Source organism: Leucoraja erinacea, chromosome 28, assembly GCF_028641065.1.
Source record: "Leucoraja erinacea ecotype New England chromosome 28, Leri_hhj_1, whole genome shotgun sequence".
In the NCBI taxonomy this organism is placed as follows: Eukaryota; Metazoa; Chordata; class Chondrichthyes; order Rajiformes; family Rajidae; genus Leucoraja; species Leucoraja erinaceus.
Window position 1 is genome coordinate 9,476,074 of NC_073404.1, and position 27,606 is coordinate 9,503,679.

General features: G+C 43.2%; 1 protein-coding gene across 1 annotated transcript in view; it reads right to left on the bottom strand.

Moving 5' to 3' along the window:
• Positions 1 to 1,485: 1,485 nt before the first annotated feature.
• Positions 1,486 to 27,606, bottom strand: part of ppm1e (protein phosphatase, Mg2+/Mn2+ dependent, 1E) — a 96,818-nt gene continuing 70,697 nt past the window's right edge. The window contains exons 3-7 of the mRNA XM_055657665.1: positions 16,677 to 16,876; positions 15,210 to 15,398; positions 14,096 to 14,239; positions 9,690 to 9,783; positions 1,486 to 8,082 (exon numbers count right to left, since the gene is read on the bottom strand). Of these exons, the coding sequence (XP_055513640.1) occupies positions 7,079 to 8,082; positions 9,690 to 9,783; positions 14,096 to 14,239; positions 15,210 to 15,398; positions 16,677 to 16,876 (1,631 nt within the window). The 3' untranslated portion in view covers positions 1,486 to 7,078. The remainder of the gene's footprint in view (positions 8,083 to 9,689; positions 9,784 to 14,095; positions 14,240 to 15,209; positions 15,399 to 16,676; positions 16,877 to 27,606) is intronic.

The following is a 27,606-nucleotide window of genomic DNA, read 5'->3' on the forward strand; positions in this document are numbered from 1 at the left end:
TACGCTCATTGGCATCAACCCACTGTCGCTGATAAATTTTGAACATGCTGAAAATCCAGCAGCGACCAGAAAGACGCTACGACTCTTCAGGTGACTGAGGAGACTACTCACGACCATGCAGACGACACCCCCGCGACCATGTGGCGACAGCCTGTAGTCGCCTAAAAAATAGCCTAAGTGGGACAGGCCCTAGACTCTCCCATTACTGGAAATATTTTCTCCACATCCACTATCTATGCCTTTCATTATTTGGTAGCATAAATGTATGTATAATTGTACCATTTTTCCTATGTTGCAAATTACAACATATCCTAAACAACATAAAGGCAAGGTCTGTCTTTACCAATAAGTATGCGATTTGAGTCTGAGGACATTGAGTATGCCCAGAATAGTACGATGGGATGGTGCATGTTAATATACACTTCTGACTCTGTTTCTTCCAAGTAAAGGGCAAGTTGAAGGAAATTGGCACAAACTATCCTCCTCCTTCCCACGCATAGCAAGCTGCTTGACAGCAGTGTCAGGGAGTTGCTTTGAGACCAGAATTGCACTTTTTGGAGATGGCAGTGAGAATGAAGTAGAACCAAAGGCAACTTGAACATTTATGTTCAAACCACTGATCGGGCAAATGGCATGTGAGCAATTCCGCTGCTTTGTTGAGCCTTTCCATGGCATTGATGCGGGCCTATGGAGTGTAAATTATTCATGGGGAATTTACACCATTAGCATATTGAACTGGTATTACTTTTTGACCAGAGTGTTATATTCTGAGAGCAATATTGCCAATTTAAAGGGGAGTCTATTTCCCCCAACATAGCCTTAATTGGCCATGTTCATTTGTTTTTAATCTTTTCCTTTTATGCAACATAGAACTGTACAGCACAAGTGCAGGCCCTTTGCCCCACAATAACTGCCGAAGATGAAGCCAAAATCAACAGATACAGCGTGGAACCAGGCCCTTCAGCCCCACCTAGTCCACACCGACCAGCAATTCCCACACATTAACACTATCCTACACACTATGAACAATTTATATTTATAGAAAGCCAATTAACCTACAAGCCTGTACGTCTTTGGTATATAGGAGGAAACCAAAGATCTCAGAAAACCCACGCGGTCACTGGGAGAGCGTACAAACTCCGTCCAGACCACCCGTAGTCTGGATCAAACCCGGATCCCTAGCGCTGAAAGTGCTGTATGGCAGCAACTACCATTGTGCCATTGTGCCGCCCTCAATGTCCCCACATATCTCCATGTGTCCATCCAAAATCTCTCAAATCCAGGTCTCTTTGGACTGTGCCTGCTTTTCTGTCATGATATTTAATACTTTGTTGTTGAATTGCCTTCGAAGTGTATTCTAAGTTCAGTGGCAAGCATACGACAAAAAGCCAAACTTAATAATAAGCAATTTATTTTGGAGTTGACGAGTCTGGAGTAGTTCACTAACTTGCTGACTACCATATTAAGCATGAATCTTTTATTAAAAAAAAAAAGACAATTTGAGGTGGTGTGAAGGAAAGTGTGTTCTTGGAAGTAAAGGCATTGAAATTCCTTGTTATTTTTAAATGGTTAAAAGGCAGATGAAAGTATTTGCCATGACTGCCAATCTATCAGAATTGGGGTAGTGACCTTGTTGGACTACCTGTTGCCTTGTCCATTCATCATTATCATGTGTAGCTATTATCTGGAATATTAGGAATTGCAGACTTTTTTTAAATAATTACTTCCAAGGAATTGATGCCAGCTGATTTTATTTTAAACCTATTGCTGCAGTCTGAAATCTGTGAGTCACCTTGCTGGTGATGACTCGTATTTAAAGCAGAAGAGCAATTGAATGTCATTATGTATAATTTAATGGGTGGAAATTATATAGCATTGATCTCCCACCTGACAGTTACGTTTGGCAGTAACCTTGCATGGGACAGAACAGTTCTATTTTAACATGTATCATCCATAATTATTACCTTTTTAAATTTTTCTCTTGTTCATTTCACACCTTAAATTTTTCAGTGTGTGTGTGCCTAGTGTTAGCTGGCTGGTGGAGTCTTAAACCTCCCCGAAACCTTCAAGGAACATGCTGAGTGGTGGTGGAGGCAGATGCAGTAGTGATGTTTAAGAAGCTTTAGATGGGCTCGTGGATATGCAGGGAATGGAGGGATGTGGATCACATGCAGCAGACATTAGTTTAACTTGGCATCATGTTTAGGCACAGATACTGGGCTGAAGGGCCTGTGCTGTAATGTTCTATTCCATTTTATTCCTTGGAGTCTGCATCTGTGGGCACAAGCAGATTTATCCGCTCATGTCAGCATTATTGAATCCTACAAGGCTTTCAAATTATGCCCTTTGTAAAGTCAGACTAGAGAAGGAACATTTTATTAAAGTATTTTAATTATAAAACATTTAATTTGTTATGAGGTTGACAAAGGTACTCAAAATAATTTGGCATGTTAAGGTGATAGAAAGGATACATTTTGGGATGTATTTTGGAGAGTTAAACCATTTTTCAGCTGTTTTTATAAAACATCTGGTTACCGCTTTAAGCTTTAAATGGAAAGGGGCAAAAACATTGTTTTTATAACTGTTTATGCACTAGTTAGGGATACAGTGTGGGAAAAGGCCCTTCAGCCCAATGAGTCTGCGCATGAACACTAGTTCTATCCTACACACCAGGGACAAATTACATGAGCCAGTTAACCTACAAACCTGCACGTCTTTGGGATGTGGGAGTAAACTGGAACCCCAGAGAAAACCCACACTGTCACGAGGAGAATGTACAAACTCTGTAGCAACAGAGAGTCTCTTTTTCACACAGTTGTGGTTCTCTGGATGCTTTCAAGAGAGTTAGATAGAGCTCTTAGGGATAGCAGAGTTAAGGGATATGGAGTGAAGGCAGGAATGGGGTACAGATTGTGGATGATCAGCCATGATCACATTGAATGGCCTACTCCTACTTCTGCACCTTTTGTTTATTATTGCCACCTGTAGTCGGGGTTAAACCTGGGTCTGTGGAGCTGCAAGGCTTTTTTTCTTAAAAGCCTTGACCTGTTTTTATTGAGCGACACGGCCTCAATAGTTGTGCCAAACAGTTTACACCAACTTGGTATTTTAGTCCAAAGATTTTATATTTGTGGTTATGCAAGTAAATTTTAGTAGAAACCTGAAGAGTAAATCAAGTAAACCAGCGTTTCTCAACCGGGGTTCCATGGAACGCTAGGATTCCGCAACAGGTAGCTAGGGGTTCCGAGAGGAATAGTGATAAATAGGCTAATCATATGCAAATGCATTTGAGTCATTTTTGTGTTTAATTTCACATTCGAAAATGTTATCATACACGTACGGCATATTCTTGGAAAATTCTTGGGTATTATAATAAAGTCTTCAACCTGTTATATCATTTAAAAATATAATAATCATCGGGAATATATTTAGCGACATTTATACGGCGCCAATGTGAAACGGCCTTCAGTGGTCAGTGGAGAGGAGCTGCACGTGACGAGTTTGTGTATCATCAAGTGACTCACTCGAGTACAGACACATGCACGGTCTCCATCAGTCCTGTCTGTGCTTCCTGGATGCAGGTACAGTCCCTCATTCACCCATGTTATTCAGTAATTTTTTATGTAAGGGTTCCCTGAGACACAAGTATTATTTCAAGGGTTCCGCAAGGGTAAAAAGGTTGAGAAACGCTGAAGTAAACCCTGTAATAGGAAGATGTATTTAAGCTGGAAAGATTTAGAGAAGATTTACAAGGATGTTTCCAAGACTCGAGGCAATGGTTGGGCATGCTGAGGCTTCATTCCTTGGAGATCAGGAGGCTTCTTACAGAAGAGTATAAAAATAATGAGTGGAATAAATAGGGTGAATGTAGTCTTTTTGCCCAGAAGAGTTGAAAATAAAACAGGACATGGGTATAAGGACAGTGGTCAGCATGGGGCGTTGTGCCAAAGGGCCTGTTTCCGTGCTGCATGACTCAAGTACTGCAACCTCTTGATCATGACAAACAGGAACTCTACCCTGGGATTTTTGCATTCATTTGTAAACGCTGCCATTGGTTATTGGATAATATCCCTTGATGTAAATACAGCTATCAATAATCCAATTGATTGAGCTGTAATTCAAGACTATTCTACCAATTCTTTATTAGAGAATCCTTAGAAATGGGCTGTCTTGAGGCATGTAGATCATTGTGATGGTACCAGCATTTAATATGACCTACTAAAATCAGACTAAACTTTCCAGAAGCACAGAAGCTAACCAGCTTTGGTGGCTTCTATAATTAAACAACCTCCAGGAAATTCCTTGGAATCAATTACCACGTGGCAGCAGCACGAGAGCTCTGCAAATAAATTATAATAGATTTGTTTTGTTTGTTCTTGGGATATAGGAGGGTGGTCTTTATTGTCCTGAGGTGGTGGTTGACATCTTCAAATTGTTTCCCAAACTTTGGTGACGGTTGAGTCTGAAGAGGGGGCCTGACCCAAAACATCACATATCCATTTTCTCCAGAGATGCTGCCTGACTTGTTGAGTTACTCCAGCATTTTGTGTCTATTGTTGGCATAAACCGGCATCTGCAGTCCCTTGTTATTATAAATGGTGACGATGTTCTTCCAAGACCGTTGGATAAGGTGTTACAAGATTTCTATCCATAAAATTACGGACCATGCGCCAATGAAAGAGTGGTTATTATTTGTGTGACTGAAATTTCATGTGACAGTTTTATATTAAAACCAGAGGTAGCACATTGTGGAAAATCCCTCCCCACCAACATTGCAGCCCAGCAAGTAAATAAGGGCTCGTCAAACTGGTCCAGTTCCTTTAATCATTAAAGGCTTGTTAACTTTGTTTCTGATAATACAAAGTGCTCCATCATTTTCAATACACATCACATATTACAGAGAACACAAAATGTACACAGACAAAACAGCATTAAACAGATAATTACAATTATCACCTCTTGAAATTGTTGAGTTATGATTATTTTTATATATATAATTTTTACATTATAATCACCAGAAATACCATTTAAAAATTACAAGATACTCAACATGAAATATTGATAGTGATTGGAACCGAGTTTGTTACTTGAGCAAGCAGCAAAAAAGGGTACAGAAATTCAAACCAAGTTAGACTACTTGCTACGACCAGCTGCATTAATTTAAACACGGCGTTTTACAAAACGAGATTGCTCTAAAGTGTGGAACTAGTACACATGAACTGTACTATCAAGCTGCTATAAGTGTAGTCAGTACCTCCACAGCTACAGGGAAAGCTGCATTTGAAGTAGCACAGTCAAACTGCCACAGGTTCAAATGCAGGTATGCAGTGAAACTGATACAAGTATGATTAGTCCCTGTAGAATGACAAGTACCTGAACAGGTATGCAGTTAGAGCAGTACAGTTGAGCTGCTACAGGTGCACAGTCAGTACCTGCAGATACTTCTGTAATCAGACTGCTACAAGTACCAGCACAGGAATACGAACAGGTAGTGTCAGACCATTGTGAGTACCTGTACATGTAAATCATTAGACTGTTGTAAGTATCAATGCTGTAGTGAACTACAGTCAGACCACAAATGCCAGATAGATGCACAGTTAGACATAGCTCAGTTGAATGGCTGGATTACTAAAGGTTACCAATACAGGTGAAATTATATTGTGAGACCTCGCTGCCAGTGCTGGTACATTGATCACAGTTGAGCTGCTACAGAAAGTGGCACATGTTCCATTGCATATGAACAGTGTATTAGCACAGTTAATAATCAGACTGGTACAGGTACCAGTACAGGTATATACTCAGATCAGAACTACTAATGCATCATACATGTTACAGAATTACTTTTAGTTTATTGAGGAGGTACATGATAAATTTTAACTATTACAGTGAACTCATTGCTTTCATGGGGTTGCTACTATTGATATTTGGTGTGAATTGACCTGATCAGAAGACTAGTTTATTACTGTATATTAAAGAACATCTATTCAATGTGTAACTATTACAGGATCCTTGAGGGAAAGCTTTTATAGATGTGAGAATAATTAGTTTGAAAATGGATTTGATTAGTTTCAAATGAAATCTACAGCAAGAGACATTTAAATACTTTTCACTATTGAATGCTAACAGCGTCATGATTACTGTACTTCTTTGAGCTCCGCAGTTTCAGAAAGATTCACTGCCACACTAACTCACCACTCCACTTCCCCTTTCACAATTGGATCTTTTCCCTCAGGCCAGTTTTTTTTGACTGTGACTAAATTTTAGAAGTGAATATCTGAGCAAAGGTCTCTTTGACCTTGCAGTTGTTTCCTGGCGATTGCCCAGTTCTGGGGAGTGGGGGATAGTCACATGAGAGTCACTCACCAGACCAGCTGGAGATAGTCCATAGTAAAATGAAACTGAACACTAGATTCGGGTGGGAGAAAGATATTAAAGACTAAATGTCTATTGTAGTTATTACCAGACCAATAATCCACAGTAAAAGTTCTAATCGCATCTTGGGCAATTTGAGAATTTGCAATCATTTCATAGGAAATAAATGTGTGAAGGTGACCATTGCTGCCACAAAAAACTATTTTATTGTTTCCTTTAAGGAATAAAATATGTCAAATGACATAAATGTGACTCCAGTCCAACACCAATGAGGCTGGTTTTCAGCTGTCCACTGAGGTGGCCCAGCATGTGGTATCTGACCAGCAGGTCAAATTGTGGCTTACAAATGGTCAGCATGGCTAGGGTTGATCCCCATCCAAGAGTGCAAAGGGAACCTCTTGCCTGATGTGAATGAGGACTCTACATAAATATCCTCTACTTCACATTCTGACCCAGGTCTGCTCATACCCCTGGTCAATATCAGTGAGGTGTCCTCAGTCACAAAAGGCACCATGGTGAAGCCAGCTCTGTTTTGGGGGAAAAACAGATTAGACTCTCATATGGGTGATATGGCTAAGTTACTTTTAGGCTGGAATATAAGACAGCGTGCTGACTATTCATTTGAAATGTAAGTAATCTAGTGAAAAAAAGCCTGGGAAAGGGGGCAGGGGTGTTGGTCTAGTAATGGTGGAACTACATTAATTATTTACTGTTGCAGTAGACAGACGCCACGTAAACTAGTTGCCAACTGCTGGTGCCAGCTGACGCCAGCCCAGCCCAAGTGACATATACTGCCCACTTTTTTCTGCCGTGATTCCAAGTGAGTTGCCCCCCTGTGATTCCGACTGCTTGGCCCAGCGCTGGTTTTGCTGCTGTGTCTCTGTGTGAGGAGGGATGCGCCGTGCTGTGGCGGTGGGGTTGATTGTTGTCCTTGCGGATTCACTGCGCAGGAGACTCTGTGGACCGCGGTGGGATTATCCTGGGCGGCGGGACAGAGGGGAGCCGGCCTCTCTGCCCTGCTGCTCCGGCTTTTGCTCTGGCCGGCCAGCGAAGGCTTCCAAGGCTGGGCCTCGTCCAGCTCAAAATCCCCTCTTTCCTGCAAGGTTGAGAACGGCAGTTCCACGCTGGGCGGATCAGCCCTCTTCGGTCTGCATTGTGGAGGAGGGGAGTCCTTGGCACTGGCCGCCAGCGCTTGATGACCCTGCGAACCTTGGTCGCAAAGGAGGATGACCTGAGGGCCTAAAGTCAGACTAGTTCTATCGGTGAGCGAATCCTCGCGAGTATCTTGGGCGAGCTCTGAGCCAGTCCCATAGAGAGGCTGGGTCCGAGGTCCTTGGAAGTCACCTTGATTCTCTTTATCGTCCCTGCCATCGCCCTGTGCCCCGTCAAAAGAGTTGCCTGACCACTTTGAGTCTCCGTTGGCCTCCTCCTCTTCCAGCGGCGCGTTCAGGTCCCGCAGGAAGACCACGATGACGGTGATGTTGTCGCTGGAACCAGCGTCTCGTGCGGATGCCACCAACTTGTGCGCCACCATGCTACTATCACCGTTGTTCTCCTTAAGGTGGTCGGCCACCACCTTGACTGCTTCCTCCGGTTCCATCGTATCGTAGAAGCCGTCACAGGCGAGGATGAGATAGTCCTCGGTCCCGTCCAGCATGAGCGTGTCACTGTCTGCTTCACCGCAGATGTATGGTTTGTGTTCAGCATCCCCTGAAGCAATCAAAGTGGTGGGTTAGTGAAAGCAGAGATCATGGGAACAACCTGCATTACTGTCCCATTAATATCAGCAACAAGAGGGTCAGAAACAACCACACAGCACAGCATCCGTCCGACTGAGACAGGTAAGGGCCAGGCATTATAGAGAACACCTTTCATTACTGCACACCATCCCAAAGCACTTCAAAGAACATTCCCGACATGTTAATTGTAGGAAAGACAATGCCAATTTGAGAGCAACAGGTTTCCACAATGAACAGATAATCTATTTCTTTTGGCAAACATTCAGAGATAAAGCTGAGTGGAGCTCTTGTGCTGGTGCTCTTATGCCTTTTACATACACTTGAACATGCAGACAAAGGCGTGGTGCAATGTCTCACCTTAAAGCTTTCTTTCAGTACTGGAGTGTTAGCCTGGACTGTTGGCTCAAGTCTCTGGACTTGGAATGAGTAATCTCAGAAGGCCAAAGTTGCCAATATAGTAATTCAGATTCGGATTCAATTTTAATTGTCATTGTCAGTGTACAGTACAGAGACAACAAAATGCACAAGCTCTACAAAACCAACCATGATTACAAGTGATGCTTGCTCTCCCACTGTTTATAGAGTTAGTTAGGGGAGGGAGGTCACCACTGAAAATACTGGTGGAGAAATCTGCCTTGAATCGTTATCAATATTAGGAGGACATATTAGTGGTAGTGATTGGTGCCCAGAAATTAATGTCTATTTGGGAGTCATTGTTTTCAACCACTTAATTGATACGTCACCTGCATTATAATGATTGCATGTATGTCCTGGTTAAAACCATAAACTTGGAAATTATAATAAATTTGGATCAGAGTCATACAGCATGGAAACAGGCCCTTTGGCTCAACATGTCCAAACTTGTCAAGGTGCCCTTACTAAGCCCTTACCATTTTCCTGCGTTTGGCCCATATCCCTCTGAACATTTCCCATCCATGTACCTGTCTAAGTGCCTTTTAAATGTTGTTATAGTACCTGCCTCAACTACCTCCTCTGGCAGCTCGTTCTATATACCCGCCACCCTCGAACCAACAGGAAGCTTGGATACTCCACAGTATCCATTCACCAGGTCACATTCAGAGTGATTGGCACAGTTCTTGTCTCTGTCAAAAATGTTGGAGATAGTGAAGAAAAGATTAAAATCGGGACTGACTGACAAAGATGACGAGTCACCTGGTTTAAGATCCTGAAGCAATTTGATTGGGTTGGGCGTGGAGACGATATCTCCACGTGGCTGAGCACAGGGCATGGGAATCAATAAAAAATGTAATGCATAATTCAGGTGTAATTTTCCATCCAGAGAGTGGTGAAAAAGTGGAACTTGCTCCTATATGTGGTGGTTGAGGCAAGTAGAAGAGATCACTTGAAAGGGGGAACGAGATGGAAAGGAATTAGGAAAATATGTTGATGATGTGAAAAGGAGTGGGAAGCTTATCCTACATAGCATAGATCAGTTGGACAAAATGGCCTGCACATTCTTAGCAGCAGGAGATTCTGCGTATCTCTGGGTGTCGCTATGAAGTGTGGGTGGACAACAGGAAATGCTGAAAATCAGTTTCCAAATTTTATAAACCTCACCGATCGCTCTGGAGACGGAAAGGCTTCCATTAACTCTCCAGGCCCCGAACCAGACCACGCAGCCTCCGAGTGCCTCGATCCTCTGCTTTTCATCCTGAAGGAACAAAAAAAAAGGAAGAGTTGGAAAACTGTTGCGACACTGTTACAAGACCTTGAAGTTGGCGATATAGGGGGATGAGTGGGAGCAGAGATGGAGGTGATCCAATTGCTTGGTTCACCCAAGAATCAGTGTCGCAGATAAAAAATAGTAATGAGATTCTGCTGTGAGAGGTTGAGGAGCACGTCCAAATAGTGCAGAGGATCACAGTGAATAATTTCTGGATTGTTGCAGTACCAGAGTGGTGCAGCAGGATCTAACTAGATGACTGCAGTAGATGGTAGGGTATTGATTCAGGGGAAAGATCTACACTGAATTTGGCACATGGTGGTGCAGCTAGTAGAGCTGCTGCCTCACTGCGACAGAGACCAGAGTTCGAACCTCAGCTCAGGTGCTGCCTATGTAACATAGAAACATAGAAAATAGGTGCAGGAGTAGGCCATTCGGCCCTTCGAGCCTGCACCGCCATTTGATATGATCATGGCTGATCATCTAACTCAGTATCCCATCCCTGCCTTCTCTCCATACCCCCTGATCCCTTCAGCCACAAGGGCCACATCTAACTCCCTCTTAAATATAGCCAATGAACTGGCCTCAACTACCTTCTGTGGCAGAGAATTCCACAGATTCACCACTCTCTGTGTAAAAAATGATTTCCTCATCTCGGTCCTAAAAGTCTTCCCTCTTATCTTTAAACTGTGACCCCTAGTTCTGGACTTCCCCAACATCGGGAATAATCTTCCTGCATCTAGCCTGTCCAACCCCTTAAGAATTTTGTAAGTTTCTATAAGATCCACCCTCAGTCTTCTGAATTTCAACATGTACAAGCCGAGTCTATCCAGTCTTTCCTCATATGAAAGTCCTGCCATCCCAGGAATCAGTCTGGTGAACCTTCTCTGTACTCCCTCTATGGCAAGAATGTCTTTCCTCAGATTAGGAGACCAAAACTGTACGCAATACTCCAGGTGTGGCCTCACCAAGACCCTGTACAACTGCAGTAGAACCTCCCTGCTCTTATACTCAAATCCTTTTGCTATGAATGCTAACATACCATTTGTTTTCTTCACTGCCTGCTGCACCTGCATTCCTACTTTCAATGACTGGTGTACCATGACACCCAGGTCTCGTTGCATCTCCCCTTTTCCTAATCGGCCACCAGTTTCGGCCATGTAGAGTTTGCATGTTCTCCCTGTGACTGTGTGGGAGTCCTTTGGTTTCTTCCCATATCCCATAGACATGCTGGTTTGTAGGTGAATTGGCCTCTGTAAAGTATCCCTAGTGTGTTGGGAGTGGATGACAAAGTAGAATAATGTAGAACTAGGGCCTGTTTCTATGCTGTATTTCTAAACTAAATTCAGACCTGTGTCTTGGATAACTGAATGAATAGTGTGGTGGATTGGGTTTGATCCGATTTTAGGAAAGAGTAACCTCAGATTCAATGTTTCAATGTTATAAAGCAGGGAAGTGACCTGGGTAGAAGTAAGAGTCAATCAGGATGTGACAGAAAACTTACCAAAAGTCCTGGGCATAATGACTGGTGACATCAGGGAAATGAGTCAAAGCTAAAGTCACGATAACTGTATGCACAAAACATTCACAGCTAAGCAAGAATTTGGAGTCATAGTTGCACAATGATTAATGGTGTGAATTAAAAAGGTTAAGAAAGATGGCTTTTAGAAGAAAAGACACCAAGTAACTCAGCGGGTCAGGCAGCACCACATGCTGAGTTACACTGGTAATTTGTGTATTTTTTTGTAATTTAGCATCTGCAGTTCCTCCTTTCTATACTTGGCTTTTAGAAGAGTTTGGCAGATTGGGAGGATATTCCTGGGGATAAAGCAGGACAAAGAAAGTAGAGAGAAGCACTTAGCCTGGAAAAATCAAGGTGCAGAAACAGTCTCCTAATTCTTGAGTTGAGTATAAATCGCTGCCACAGCGGGTAGTTGAGGCCAGTTCATTGGCTATATTTAAGAGGGAGTTAGATGTGGCCCTTATGGCCAAGGGGATCAGAGGGTATGGAGAAAAGGCAGGTACGGGATACTGAGTTGGATGATCAGCCATGATCATATTAAATGGCGGTGCAGGCTCGAAGGGCCGAATGGCCTACTCCTGCACCTAATTTCTATGTTTCTATGTTTCTATGGACAACTACAGTAGAGGTACATGGAACAGAGGTAATACAATCATCCAGGACAAAGCAAATTGCAGTATTGCTGTGGAGAATGATTTAATGGAATATATTCAAAATAGTTTTCCAGTTCAGTATGTGGAGGAACCATACAGACAACAGGTTTAATATTGTGCCATGAAACAGCTATTTAATAACCTTACAGTAAAATAGCTTCTGGGTAAGAGTCATCATATGAGCTTTATAAAGAAGTTGAAAGGGAATTGAAATAATTTTGAAACTGGGAACTTTAATCTGAACCTACCAAATAAGCAATGTTATTATGAGGACAGAATGAACTAAGATGGACTGGGAAACATGATTCAATGATGGGACACATTGAATTAAATTATTAACAATTTTTAACAAACACAAATTAAACAAAGACAAAAACAAAGGTCTTACTGGGACTAACAAGAGAAGTTATAGTTATATTCAAGAAAGAAGCCGATAATGTTGAAAAAAGAGCAGGAAACCTAGAATCTGCAAGGATTTTGAAAAGGTTGGCAAGAAATTGATGGTGGGAGAATAAAGAAAAAAATGAATAAATTAGAAACCAACATCAAAACAAATTATTAAAGATTGCAAAGTATGTAAAAAGGCAAAGTTATTGTTTATTACTAATAAAATTGAATACAGAAATAGAGAGATTATGTTTCAGTTAGAAAGGAATCACTATGAGTACTGTGTATAATATCATTCTTAATGTTTATGTGTTCAAAGCTCAGAGAAGCTCACTAGACTAATAATAGGAATGGATGGATTATCTTACAGAGAAAGGATGGTTATGCTAGGGTTGTCATAGAGTCATGGAGTGATACAGCGTGGAAACAGACCCTTCAGCCTAACTTGTCCAGACTGACCAGCGTCCCAGCTACACTAGTCCCACCTGCCCTCATTTGGTCCATATCCCTCCAAATCTGTCCCATCCATGTACCTGTCTAACTGTTCTTAAACATTGGGATAGTACCAGCCGCTCCTCTGGCAGCTTGTTCCCACCAACCACCCTTTGTGTGAACCTTTTGTATCTGTATGGATTTTAGCAAAATTGGAAGTCACATGATTAAGACAAATAAGACCTCAATTTCTTAACAAGTCTGGCATCATCCATGGAGGGAAATGGAGAGACAATATTTCAGGCCAGTACCCTTCCTCAGATTGAAGAAAGGTCCTGACCTGAAACACAATCTATTCAACTTCCTCCACAGACACTGCCTGGCCTACTCAGCTCCTGCAGCAATTTTGTTTCCCTGCTCAATATACCAGTATCTGCAGTATCATTGAAGATTCTCTTGACAGGATGAATACATAGATAATAATCTCTTTTACAGGAAACATCTAGAACAAAAGGCCACTATTTAAAGACAAGAGTTGTCCATGTATGACAGAGTTGGGGTGAATTATTTTTCTCTCAAGTGATCGCAATCTTTTGGAACGCTTCCTTAAAAGGCAGTGGATGTTGAGTATTTGATTTTCTTTAAGGCAAACTTAAGATTCTTGAAAAGCAGCAGATAAAACTGTAACATGGAAATGTTGAGCTTACAATCAGATCAGCGATGATCTTATTAAATGAGGTATCAAGTGGCCTACTCTTCCTCCTTGTTCTTAATTGTGTTTGTAAACTTGAGCACCCTTACGGCAAGTGACAAGGATGTTTATTTAAGTACAGTTATTCCTCTGGATCTGATTACATGTATCCTAGGAGTTTGAAAATAGATGGTTACAAAGCTAATACATGTTGGTCTTGGTCTTTTCTAGAGAGAGTGCAGAAGAGAAAAAAAACAAGGGCTGAAAATTTATGGCTAGGAAAGGTTGGATAGGTTGAGCTAGACACAAAAAACTGGAGTAACTCAGCAGACCAGGCAGCATCTCTGGAGAAAAAGAATAGGTGATGTTTCGGGTTGAAACCCGTCTTCAGACTTGATAGGTTAAGTCTGTTTTCTTTAGGACAGAGAAGATTGAGGGACAATGCATAAAATTATGATTGACCTAAGGGAAGGCAGGATATATTTCCCTTAGAAAGAAGAGTTCTGAGGGAGAGTGAGGCAATTTCCAGTCCATAAAACCATGTACAATCCCCATCATCAAAAGTGCACATTTGTGTCAAGAAAATTCGACATGCTGTCACTGTGCCCCAATTACCTCTCGATCAGGTTTGTGTGGTTTCATCAGTTCCACGACCTGGCCTCTTCGGACCAGCATTACCTGGGAGTCCCCAAGCCAGGCTATGTGCAGCATGTTGCCCCGCAAAAAGGTCACCACTCCAGTTGAGCCACACCGCATGTTCTGAGGGAATCCGAATGAAACTGTAGGTTATCATCAAGGTTATCAACATTTCCGTACACCCGCTTGACCTCTCCCTGCTCAGAGCTTCCTGACCAGGACATGTGAGATTCTCCACAAATTTATCCTAGCCTGATTCATCAGGTGGAGGAGGATCACTTTACAATTTAGGCTGTGTGTGCCCTTCACCCCTTCTGTTGTACTGCATGGAGTGTGCTGCTGCATAGCACAGGTGGTGATCACTGTGATGGTTCTTTGGTGGACGTTTCCTGAAATCTCTTCCCCATTTTTGGTGGTATCATAGAGGTAGGTGGAAGAATTAGAGAAATTGGGGATACATTTTTGCCCCCTTACTCGCCACTCACAATTACAAACATTTCTCACTTTCTGCTTGCAGCTGCTTATGCGCTGGTGAGTGAGTGGCTGGAGGTATCATCGGGGACTCTGGGGGGAGCAGAGGTTGGCAATAGTCTGTGCAGGATTAAATCAAGAGTGGTCAATAGGTAATAACTGGCACAAGAGTCAGAAAAGATGAGGGCGCATTTCTCAACAAAGAGGGGTGACAAGGTATGTAAGGTGCCCAAATAGGTAAACAAAATCTGGCTCCATTGGTTCCATCTTTTAAGTGTTTTTTGGACATTTAACTTGAATAGGTTAAAAACAGGACGGTGGGAGATTGGATAGCCTTCCCAAAGAGATAGTAAAGGCCAAATCCCAGCAGAGTTGCTCAGAATCACTTGGTGATAAACACTGTACTCAGATTACATTGGCAGCCCATTTCATTGTCTCATTGCACCAATCCATCACATGCATGGCAACATCTTCTAGTTACCACCTCACTCAGTGAGATGTTGATTCAGGCAGAACAGTGGTAACAAATGGCCTTCCATGTGGGACAGAAATCATATACAAGTGAGAGACAGCCCTCTTGGACACATTCAGTGCGAGGTTTCTTCAGATGTTGATCACAAACCTCTCTGGCAGCCTTCTGGACAAATCGTTCGTCCGTGAGACGAAAGGCACGACACAAGGCCTCAGCAGGGTCATGCTGGAAGATTTCCTGACGGGCCAGGTTCACATGAAGGTGGATGGAGGCATAAATTGCAGCGTCCACCCCTCCATGTCCATCAAACACAGCAAAAAATGATTGTTCTTCCTGGTCCTGTTGGGAGAAAAATGTTACAGATAGGCAGAGAAACAAAGATGATGTTGACATAGAACAATACAGCACAGGAACTGGCCCTTTGACCCACAATGTCTGTGTTGTCAATGATGTGTAGTTAAACTAATCTCCTTTGCCTGCTTGTAATCCATATCCCTCCATTCACTGCATATCCATCTGCCTAACTAAATGCCTCCAAAACACCACTCTAGCTACTTGTGTTACCACTTTCAGGGAGCTATGGATTTGGACCTCAAGATCCCTCTATACATCAATGTTGTTAAGGATCTTGCCATTAACTCTATACTTTCCTCTTACATACGACCTCCCAAAGTGCAACACCTCGCTGCATTACTAAAGTAATTTGTAGCTAAGAATTCCTGAGGAGTAGCCAGCCTGCTTTGTAAATGGGGAACACTTTGGATTGCATTCAATCCACAAACAACAAAAGAATAATGGGCATCAGGGGTACATTACATGCATACAATTTTCCTTTATAAATTTCTTCTCCAAAAGCAGACTCATTTGAATTCCTGCTTCCAATGATCACTATTTTCTCTTCCTCATCCCCTCACCACTCTCATACCTTCTTTTAATTTGCCATTTATTGGTCATCTGCCTCTTATTATTTTCTTTTCCCCCCCCCCCCCCCCCCCTCTCTCTGGTTTCTAGTAGTATGGCTGGAAAAGGTTTTTTTACAAATGTATTTAAAATTGAACCAAGAAAGCAAGTGCAGGAGGTGAAAGTATGCACCAGGTAAAGCCGGACCAAGTCACATGGACAAGAAAGTCCCATTTCAATCCTTGGCCTGATAGTCAATGATTTCAGCTTCTAGCTGTTGGATGGGACTTAAACCTGATGCACTCTGCAATCAGATTTCTCACTACTCCGCCTAGCATAGGATGAATGGGGGACAGGTCCATGGGTACTTGTGGCCTTGGTGCAAGACCCCAGAGTATCACCTTGGCTTGGACAGAGGACTGAGGGAGAGGCAGTTAGAGTAAGATAATAAAATACATTGAAATGTGTTCAACAAATCTTAAGGGGAGAAAGAGATACCAAGAGATCTCCTCATAAACCCATCAGATAGAAATAAACTATCTTTTAAAGAATAGATGAATGGGAATTTAAGAAATTTCAAGCAACTAATAAAATGGATGGTTGATGTTTGTAGTTTCTAAGGAGCCCGGAGGAGTCAATTGAAGTTTAAAAGGCCAACAATGTAGGGATAGGCTAAGACAAGTTCATATCATGTTATGTCAGCCTATATCTACCTACCTCTAGATTAAAGAGAGTATTGAAATCAGGCAGGCAAACATGTTTATCCTCCATTTTCCTGCGCATGTTTTTGATGGCATGAATTGATGTTTCGAAATAGGGATGTGATCTTCTTGTTAAAGGCAGGTCCTTCACCCAGCTGCAGCAGACCATGTGGAGCTTGGTGAACACCATTCGGGCTAGCTTCGTTGAGTCAAACTCTGGAAAAGCATAAGGGTTAAACCATTCAACTCTCTGTTGCACAAAGACAAGTCAAGTCAGCAATGTGCACAACCCACGAGCAAATAAATATATTTTTTAAATTTAACGGGAAGTCAGTGCCAGACAATTGCGATGCCAGGCCAGCTGCGGTTACACTACAGCTATCAAGAGGTGAATGTTACAGCCTGACTTCACTGGCCGGATGACACACTTCTTCACACAAAAGCTTTTCAAGGGCAGAAAAAGGGAGCATAAAACTGACAGTTCTGCAAATAAAAACCAGGAAAATAACCTGACCTCCAGTAGTTAAGTGGGCAGAACACTTGCCTCCAAGTCATTTTGGATTCTAACCCACTCAAGGGACTTACGCCCAAAAAAAGTGGTGAGGGGCCGTGCTGTTTCGCCATAGGTGCTGCCTCACATGTGAGGCTTTAAACTGAGACCTGTCAAACATCACAGGATGTTGGTTTGGCAAAATACCCTGAAGAATAGGGGAGTTATCCTTTTGTCACATCTAGTCATTATCCCTCAAACAATGTGACAGAAACGGATTGCCTGGCTTATATCATATTGTTCCTTGTGGCAGCTTATGTTGTGTAAACTGACTTCTACATTCCATCCATTGTAATATTGACTACATTTCAAATAAACACTTCAACACACTCTGGGGCATCCTGAGGTCATGAAATGCAAGTCGAGTGTATTTGCCACCCTCCCCCACCAGGCATACAATATTTCCACACCACATGAATAATTACTGACAGGCCATGGGGAACAGATGGAACAGATCTCTTGGTCTAACCCGGTCTGCAGTACAGAGTATTATTCATCAATCATTCACAGAGGGACCTGACAACAGGCCGCTGAGTCAGCCTACAGCCCGCAGCGATTGTGCAGAACCTTATCTCTTCACCCTTGTCAGCAGGTTGAGTTGTATCAGTGACTGGGTATGAAGATATCATCTATCTCTGATAGCAAAGTTACTCAAAGTCCCAATTGCTTTTATTCAAGTCCAACAGGTTAGTGTGTTAGAGCACCCAAATCTCCAACTCTCCTCTGGACTCAACCCATCACATGGACACTGTCCCTCGCATCTCCACATCAGACCTATGAGAACAGGTCAATGTTTGTAGGGGATTTTGTGTCCAAATTCCGGTCCAGCTGATGTATGTGGAAATGTGGATTAAATCTTTTGGTTAACCTATGGGCCCTTCACAAAAATTGTTAATATTTTTACAATAATGTATTAATATATACCATTGTTTTATAATCCAGAATAAATAGCTGAAATATATATATATATATAGAATAGTACAGCACAGGAACAGGCTCTTCGCACCACAATGTCTGGGCCAAACATAATACCAAGTTAAACTAATCTCTGCCTACACATGATCCATATTCCTCCACTCCCCACATATCAATGTACTTATCCAGAAGCCTTTTATATGGCCCAGGTTCTGTAGTATTCAAATCCTTTGTGTCCAAAATAGCATTGGTCCATGTCTCTGGATTGTTGGTCTATTGACCCAGCCACTACTGAAGCCTGATTGGGGAACTGGAGCCCAATCTGGCTGCTAACTATCGCTCAGCTTTGCTTTCATACAGTCATGGTGCTGAATGGACAGCTCCTCCTTGAGCTCGCACTGACCAAAGATCTTGGACCTGAAAGTTTAATGGAAGTTTCTCTTCCCACAGCGGCAGCCTGACCTGCTGGGTATTTCCAATATCTACTGTAGATTTCTAACATCTGCATTAAAACAAATATTTGCACCTGGCTGTCTGCCTGAAAGGAAATCCTATGCATCCGGATGATAACATGAACTTCCTCGAGGTCTGCAATATTCCTCACTGTTGGGCAATTATGAAAATGTTTTATTGATTTGATTGAAATACACAGCCTGGAAACAACCCCTTCGGCCCACCAAGTCCGTGCCGACCATCGATCACCCGTTCTCAGTTCGACATGATTATCCCACTTTCGCCTCCACTCCCCATACACTTTGGGCAATTTACAGAAGCCGATTAACCTACAACCAGCACATCTTTGGGACGTGGGAGGAAACAGGAGCACCCTGAGAAAACCCACGTCGTCACAGGGAGAATGTGTAAACTCCACACACACAGCACCCGGGGTCTCTGGCGCTGTAAGGCAGCAACTCTGCCAACTGCGCCGCTGTGAAGCACGAACTATGTGATGGGCATCCCACCATCACCTTAAAACGGTAACGGGGAGTAAGGCCGCCCAGACTCTCCCACCCCAATGGACTGGCGGACGAGGCCGAACATTCTTGAAGGGAGGACCCCCCCCACCCCCACCGGCGTCGCGTCGACACTGGGCCTCGCGCTCATGTCAGGCAGCAGCGCATGGCGTGCGGGAGCGCGTCACGTGGACAATCATGGTGTAGAAGTAGAATTAGGCCATTCGGCCCATCAAATCTACTCCGCTATTCAATCATGCCTAATCTATTCTCTCCCTCCTAACCCCATTCTCCTGCCTTCTCCACACCTGTACTAATCAGTATATATTTTAAATTAATTAAATTAGAAACACAAATTGGTCAATTCCCATTCATTCGGAAATAAGGGTCAGCTACGCGGTGACCTATCCAGTCACGTGCGATGTGCCGGCTGTCACGAGGGCAGTAGGCGCGAGATATTGCCAGGGTGACGATCACGTGGGGCGCATCGAGCGTCGCGTGGGCAAGAGCCCACCCACCCGGCCCGTGGTACCCGCCGTCTGATCCCTCAACTGTCACGTGGGGGTCTCGAGGACCCACGTGCACCACGCGGACTGTCACCTGGTTGTCGTCACGGAGTGTGCCCGCGCTCCGTGCTCGCCCCCTCCCTCCCCACAATGATGTACCAAAGATGGGGGACAGTCGCTCTGGGCGGTAAGTGTAACTGGTTATTGGGGAGGGCCTTGGGTGCTGAAGCCGGGGGCTCGGTCTGCTCGTTGGATGAAGTCGCAGCTAGTGGCGGCCACGGGAACACAGCGTGTGTCGTTGCCGTTGTCTCTTTCCGAGGCTGTCACCCCACTAGGCCTCCCATCCCAAACTTGTCCATTTTAATGACGTCGGACGGTCGGGTGAATGGGGTAGCGATAGGTTTTTAACGCACATCTTTGGCCGTGGAAACAGTTTTTATATACTCGGCCTGACAACCGTGTGGAGTCTTTGTTTTTATTTCATCATCCGAAGGTACAGAAGGGTAATACTGCAACAGTTACTCCAACAATGTAATGAGGCAAGGAGGTGTCTGACCGTAAATTCGCCCTTGAGATTGTTCTCAGCTCTCTGACCTGCTTTGATCACTCGTTCCCCTTCCCACCTGAGCCTAAGTTTTTGTTGGGCAGATGCAACTTTTTTTTTTAAAGTGCATTAATAGCAATGTCTCCAGAAACTAAATGGATTTACAGGTCTGGGTGAAAAAGCACAAGATGCATCAAGCACTCAACCATCACGTCTAATTAACACGTGCTAACTAACTAGCCAGTCATTTTTCTTTGTCGGAATTAGGACATGGTCTCGTCGTCACTGTTAATAAAATGACCTCCAAATGGAAAATCCATTTTTATATGGAACATTTTTTTCTGATTTTTATTTAGCATGGTGTTTATTATTCAGTATTGTACAGAATCAGGCCATTTAACCCAAACTGGTCTTTGCAGGTGTTCATGACGTGCACAATCTTCCTCCTCGATCTTCTTCTGTCACTGACTATTATTTTGTTTTTCAATTCTCCCTGGGGTTTATCCACCTTAAAATATCTCTCTGCTATTCACCTTACCACTGTCTGGGTTTCTCTTGAATTCGCTGGGACTGTCTTGCATTTCTTGAAATCATTTTGGACCTGCCTCTCCCCCAAATGGAACATCTATTTGCTTTCAGGTCTCTAGATTTCTTGTGGGAGCAAGCTGTTTTTCCTCAGTAAGCTGATTAGTGAAATTTGCACTGTTGCTTTGATGCCAATCTTCCTACTCTCCAGCGTGGAAGCCCAGGTGAAGATTGATTTTTACAATTGGCAATGGAACTATTTTCCCAGTGCTTGGGCTCCTGTTCCTAACTGGAAAGAATGTGTATTTTCATCTGAATCAAACACCTGATGCCAGCAATTATGAAATAGGCAGAATTGCACAGGACATGACTTGCTTTCACTTGACTAACCATTCAAAGCCCACAACATAGAACAAAACAAGACCACAAAACATAGACCAAGATAGGAATAAATCCCCAGCATCAGTCAAATAAATGGATTCTGCAATGGATTACTGAGATACTATAAATTATGGCAGAATAATTGTGTATACAAAAACCCACAGATGCTGGAGTCTGGAAGGAAAAACAAACTGCTGGAGGAACAGCAGGTCAGACATCATCAACAGAGCAAAATGGTAAATTGCCATTTGAGACCCTTCCTCTGTACTGAAATAATATCATGGAGGTAGCTAGTATAAAGAGGTGAGGGGTTGGGGCAAGGACTCGTACAATCTTGGTGAGGAGGGGTGGATTGGTGGATGGGAATCAGGTGGGAGAGAGAGGGGTGGAGATAACAACCAAGTTGGCACATGATAGGTGGAGGTAGCAAGGAGCTACAGTTAATGGAATCTGATGGGACAGGAAAGTTGAGCATTGGGATCAACTGAGGAGGTAAGGTGAGCAAATGGAAGCATGGCAGAGGTAAGGGAACTGATGAGAGGAATGATTAGGAGATGGGCGAAGAAGAAGCTGGTTCGAGGGGGTGGGGTATCGTAGGAACGAACAATGTGAGTGGGAGGATCAGGATGGCTAGATTGACTGAAGGAGAGCAGGTTACCTGAAATTAGGGAATTCAATGTTCATGCCATTGGGATCTGGACTACCAAGATCGAATATGATGTGCTGTTTTTCTAGTTTGCGTTTAGCCTCGCCCTGGCTGCGGAGGAGGCTAAGGACAGTGTGGGGATGGGGAGGATAATTGTGAGTGAGCTCCAGTTGCATTGCAGATGGAGCAAGGTGCTCTGCAAAACGATCACCTAATCTGTACCTGATCTCACCGATGTAGAGGCCACATCGAGAATACCCTATGCAGTAGACTAGACAAGGTGCCTCTGTTTCACCAGGAAGGGCTGTTTGGGTCCCTAGATGTTAGTGAGAGTGGAGATATAGGGACAGGTGTTGCTTCTCCTAGCGTTGCAGGGGAAAGTGCTAGAGCGAAAGGAAAGGGAGAGCGAAGGGTGGGAATGGATGAGCAAACCAGCCTTTGCAAAGGTTAGAGGCGAGTCAAGATGAGAGCGGTACTTGCGTGAAGCAGAAAGGAGTGGGAGGGGAAGATGGGACAGAAAATAGGATCACGTTGCAGCTTGTGAAAATGTCGAATAATGATGTGCTGGATGCAAAGGCTGGTTGGATGGAAGGTGAGGACCAAAGAAACTATATGTCCAAGAAAATTGGGTGCCTAACTTGAATGGAAAAAAGAACCAGGAGCATGTCAATCGAAGGTCATAACCTTGTGAAGAAGGGTCTCGACCTGAAACATCACCCATTCCCTCTCTCCAGAGATGCTGCCCTTCCCACTGAGTTACTCCAGCATTTTGTGATCTACTTTCGATTTAAACCAGCATCTGCAGTTCTTTCCTACACGTCATAACCTATCTATACAGTCAGAATCCTTTATCCCCAAGGTGGAAATTTCCAACACTAGAGGGCATAGCTATAATGTGAGAGGGGGAAAGTTTGATGGAAATGTGTGGGGCAAGTTTTTTACAGAGTAGTGGGGGCCTGGTACGCGTTGCCAGAGTTGGTTTTATGGGCAGACACGATTGTGGCATTTAAGAGGCTTTTATATAGGCACATGGCAGTGCAGGGAATAGAAGGATTTGGGTCATGTACAGGCAGATTAGTTTATCGGCATCATGTTCGGGATAAACATTGTGGGCCAAAGAGCCCGTACCTGTGCTGTTCTATGTTCTAAGATGAATGGTTTAGCTTAGGGAGAATCTCAAGTAGCAGAGTGAGGGAGGAGTGCAGGTGTTGGTGAGTCTCGGGAAAGGGTTACAATTGCTAAGCACATCACCCCCAAAACATTGTTGCCTTATAGTGGCTGTATTTTATGCACTGCCATGGTATTATTTGGGTTTGAAACCATAAGTTTGATTTGCAAAGGTGTCCGTTTCTAAAGGGGGGGGGGGGGGGGGGGGGGGGCATTTGTGAAAAGTGTATTATAGTAGATCAGAGGTCTCCACTGTCAATGAACTATGCCTGTGAGCATTGCCCATCTGTTATGACTTTGCATAGTGGTCTAATCTGTGGTTGTGAATTCAAGTCACAACATAATCCAGGTTGATGCTCCCAGGGTGGAACTGAGAATGCCTTACTCATGGTGGACCGCACAGTCAGGATGCATCATCTTTTTGACAGGATGATAAACTGAGACCCTGTCTACTCCCTGTGTGAAATAAAGCCTGAAAACATTGCCAAACAAGTTGACTGATTTTGATCTCTCAATCGAATCAAATAGCATGGGATCTTGTTGGGCACAACTAGCTACCCTTTTCTGCTATGACCACTTTAAAAGTTCATAATTGGTCTAATCTGTCCGGTCCGGGGGCTGGGATGCTCAAGGGACGAACATAATCCAGAGTCTGGGTTCACCGCTCCGGCGCAGGGCTGGAACTGAGGTGCGGCGGCTTCGACTCCCGGGTTGACTGTGTTTGATCGGCCCTTCAATCGAAGCTGCAACTGTTTGTACCATCGCCCGGTGGGGAATCGCCTCAGCACAGAGGGAGAAGAGAGGGAAGAGACTGCAGCCCTAAGATTTTTGCCTCCACCACAGTGAGGAGGTGTTTGGATGACTCACTGTGGTGGATGTTAATTTGTGTTTATTGTTGTTTATTATTGTATTATTGTATGTATGACTGCAGGCACAAAAATTTTGTTCAGACCATAAGGTCTGAATGACAATAAAGGAATTCAATTCAATTCAATTCAGATTGCTTTTGGAATTTGAGGGGAGACCTGATAAGAGTGTGTGAAATTATGGGAAACATAGAAAGGGTACAGTCAGGACTCTTTTTCCCCAGGTAGAAGTATCAAGCACTCGAGAGCATAGACTAAAGATGAGAGGGGCAACGTATGGGGATAAGTAAGGCAAGTTTTTTTACATAAGAGTGGTGGTTGCCTGCAAAGCTCTGCCAGGAGAGGTGGCAGTGGCAGATACAATAGTGACACAAGAGGCTTTTGGAAAGGCACATGAATATGCAAGGAATTGATGGATATGACAGAAGAGATTAGTTTAACTTTGCATCATGTTTGGCACAGACATTGTGGGCCGAAGGGCTTGTTCCTCTGTGCTGTCCTGTTCTATGACGAACTACAGATGAAAGTCTTCCTTTGCTAAAGATTTGAACTGGTACCATATTTCCTTTGTTCAAGAAGGAACTACAGATGCTGGAAGATCGAAGGTACACAAAATTGCTGGAGAAACTCAGCGGGTGCAGCAGCATCTATGGAGCGAAGAAAATGGGCGACGTTTCGGGCCGAAACCCTTCTTCAGACTTTGGTGTGAATCACTGGCCATGCATCTCAACTCGCTGAGCTATTCAAGGAACCAGCCAGCTTTATGTATTTCTTCTTTTTAACTGATTCACTGAGAGTCATCCGGGGATCCATAACTGTAGCTTAATAAAGCTCTTCAAAGAAACCATGAATTCATTAATTGGAAACCACCCCAGCTGTGTACTTGGCATGTATTCAACAGTACTCAATCACTACATCACAGCTCAATTAACCCAGTAAGGGAGAGATTAGGCAGAATAACAATTGACTCTATGTGTGAAGGTTTCTGGACCTTAACTTGATCACAGAGGATAAAGCTCTCTCCGAACACTTGGTTATGCTGCTAACAACGGTTGAGTGGTAGGGTGAATCGATTCCCCACAGGCTGTCCTCAGGACAGTTGTTTGGGGATGAGACCGTCATCCATCAAATTCTGGAATGTACATTTACAAAGAAGGTCTGGAAAGAGATGAAGTGATCTCCGTGGAGTTCCATCCCCAACAGCTGTGTTACACAGCACTCGGTGGCTGAGGGCTGTTCCCAGGTATGCACACTGAAACAGCTGCTACTTGATGATTATTAACTTAGTGCCCTCTAGTTTGTCTGAAACCTGCAGCTCTTCTGCTGCAAGAAGTTGCCCACAACCAAATGGGCACATACCACGGTCCAGAACATTGTGTCAAGAGGTGCAGCTGTCACAACTGTTGTCTTGCTGCCTTAGTGTAAATTGAATGATATGGCGTGTACTGAGAATGGTTATATTTGATACTTACCTATTCATAAAACTTGCAAATATATATTTACATTTTGAAGTTAAAAACACATGCACTAATTCCTGCTGTAGGTAAATGTAAAGAATGTGACAGTGCCAATGGACAATGGACATGGTGGAGCCAACATGGTGACCCATCAGCTAGAGCCAACAAAATGTTTTTATTTCCTTGCAGTTTGATAATAACTTGCTTCTATCCATGGTTTCTGAGGTGGTTCATGAAGCCATTGTTGGCTCCAAAGACTGACAAATGGGAAAGGCAGTGTTCGATGAAGCAGCTGAGGGGTTAGTGTGGAAAAAGGTGACCTCCTTTCACCATTCTCACTGGGAACCCACATACTGATAGAGGGACTCATGGTTCTCTGCCATTCTGAATTTCTCAATTTTGAACAGTCATGCATAACGGAATTTTGTAAATTGGGGAGAATATTAAATTTTCTTCTGGAGACATTGAGAACAAAGTTTCGTTATTTTCTCTGTTTGTCTGGTAATCGCTTACCATGACAGAGCTAAAACTAAAGTGCCTATTTCAGGAGACACCAAAAACTACAAATGCTAGAATCTTGAGCAAAACACTAACTGCTAGAGGAACTCAGTGGGTCAGGTAGCTTCTGTGGAGGGAATGGACAGGTGATGCTTCGGGTTAGGTCTCAAGAACGATCTCAAACCGAAATATCACCTGTCCATTCCCTCCACAGATGCTGCCTGACCCATTGAGTTCCCCCAGCATTTTGTGTTTTGCCTGTTTCAGGAGTTAGGTGTTGGGCATGCACATGATGTGATCTGCTCCTTGCATCTAGCTGTGTGTAATATGGGGCTTAAAGTGGGGCTGTTGATTTGGGTATGGGAGCTGATGTTGGTTTACTTCTTCTGCCATTGGATTGGGGATATTTTGTGGTATGACTCCATTATCAGTTTTTTCATTTTACATTTTTTAATGGATATAGGTACTTCTGCCAAGACCAGCATTTATTGTCTATTCCAGTTGCCCTTGTAAAGCTGGTGGTGAGACACCTTCTTTAACTGCTACTGTTCTGGTGAAGATGCTCCTATTATGCTGTTGAGTAGGGAGTTCTAGTTTGCAGTGACTGAACCATACAGGAAAATGGGGATCTGTGCCGCCCGGGTTAGATTATGAATTCGCCCCTTGATATCTTGATCTTTGAAGCCTCTTCGTCAGATAGCAAAGACTATGGTAGTAGTTAATTTCATCATCAATGTCAGCCTTTGCCAAGAAGTAGCTCTTGAGATCTGGAAAATAATCTGTCTTTGATGTTGTACACTAGAGACAGATTAGAATTTTATTGTGTAACAGACACAGAATAGAAATGAATTTCTGACATCTAAGAAGGATTCTTCATAGGCCCACTTGATCGATAGTATCATTTCCGAGATCAAAAGAGGTCATGCACAGTGGTTGATGTAACTTTATGTATTTTTCTTGTTGACTTAACAGTGAATAAGTCAACAAAATAGATTGTCTCACTGTTATTTGTGAAATCTTTATTGTACACAAATAGGCCACCGTGTTTGACCACAACACATTGACGTGTGATGTGCGACGACTACATTTTAAAAGTCAAGTTACTGCAATGAGGGTACTTGAGTAATCAAGGTTTGTAAAGCAATAAAATAAAATTATCTCTTTTCTGTTCTCATTCTCTGCCTGGTTATCTGTGTTGCTATTAAACTTATCCACACCCTACATGTCCTTCAACTAGGTACTGTTGTGCAATTGGCAGATTTCCATTTTCAACAGTTTTCTCACAGGTGGCACCAAACTGATGCAATGTCAAACTGAAAAAATAAGGTATTCCCCAACTGAATTTCTAATATGTGTATTGAGTCAGTCATTTGACATCAAAACCTTGGGTTAATGGTGCAGGGAAGTGTAATCAACCAGGTCCTGTTTCTATCACTAACTTGTGTGTATATCTTTAGTGAGGGGAGGGATGGAAGTGTAGGCACCTGTATGAGATTGAATGCTTTGTATGTGTGGGGAGTGTTGAGACTTATTGTCACTTGGGTGAAAACAAGTAGGTTACAAATAGATCTCTCCCCCCTCCCCAACTCTTTCTCATCAAAGAGCACCAGCTGGACTTTTTCAGAAAAGACCCAACAGAGAAACATAGACTATAACTAACCTCACTGTGCAGTAGCTATCTCCCAAGATAAAATGCCCCTTCCTGGATTCCTCTCCCTCATTAGTTCAGCAGCAACACATTCTTAAATGGAGACAAGCCTGAACTTCTGTACAGTGTTTTGCATTTTCAAGACATCTCAAAATATTCCACAGCAAATCAAGTATCTCTGAAGTGCAATCACAATTTAGGAAACATGGCTGCAATTTGCACACAGCAAACTTCCACAATTAGCAAAGTGAAATGTATTTTTACTGAGCAAAAAGGGAGAGCTGCTAGAG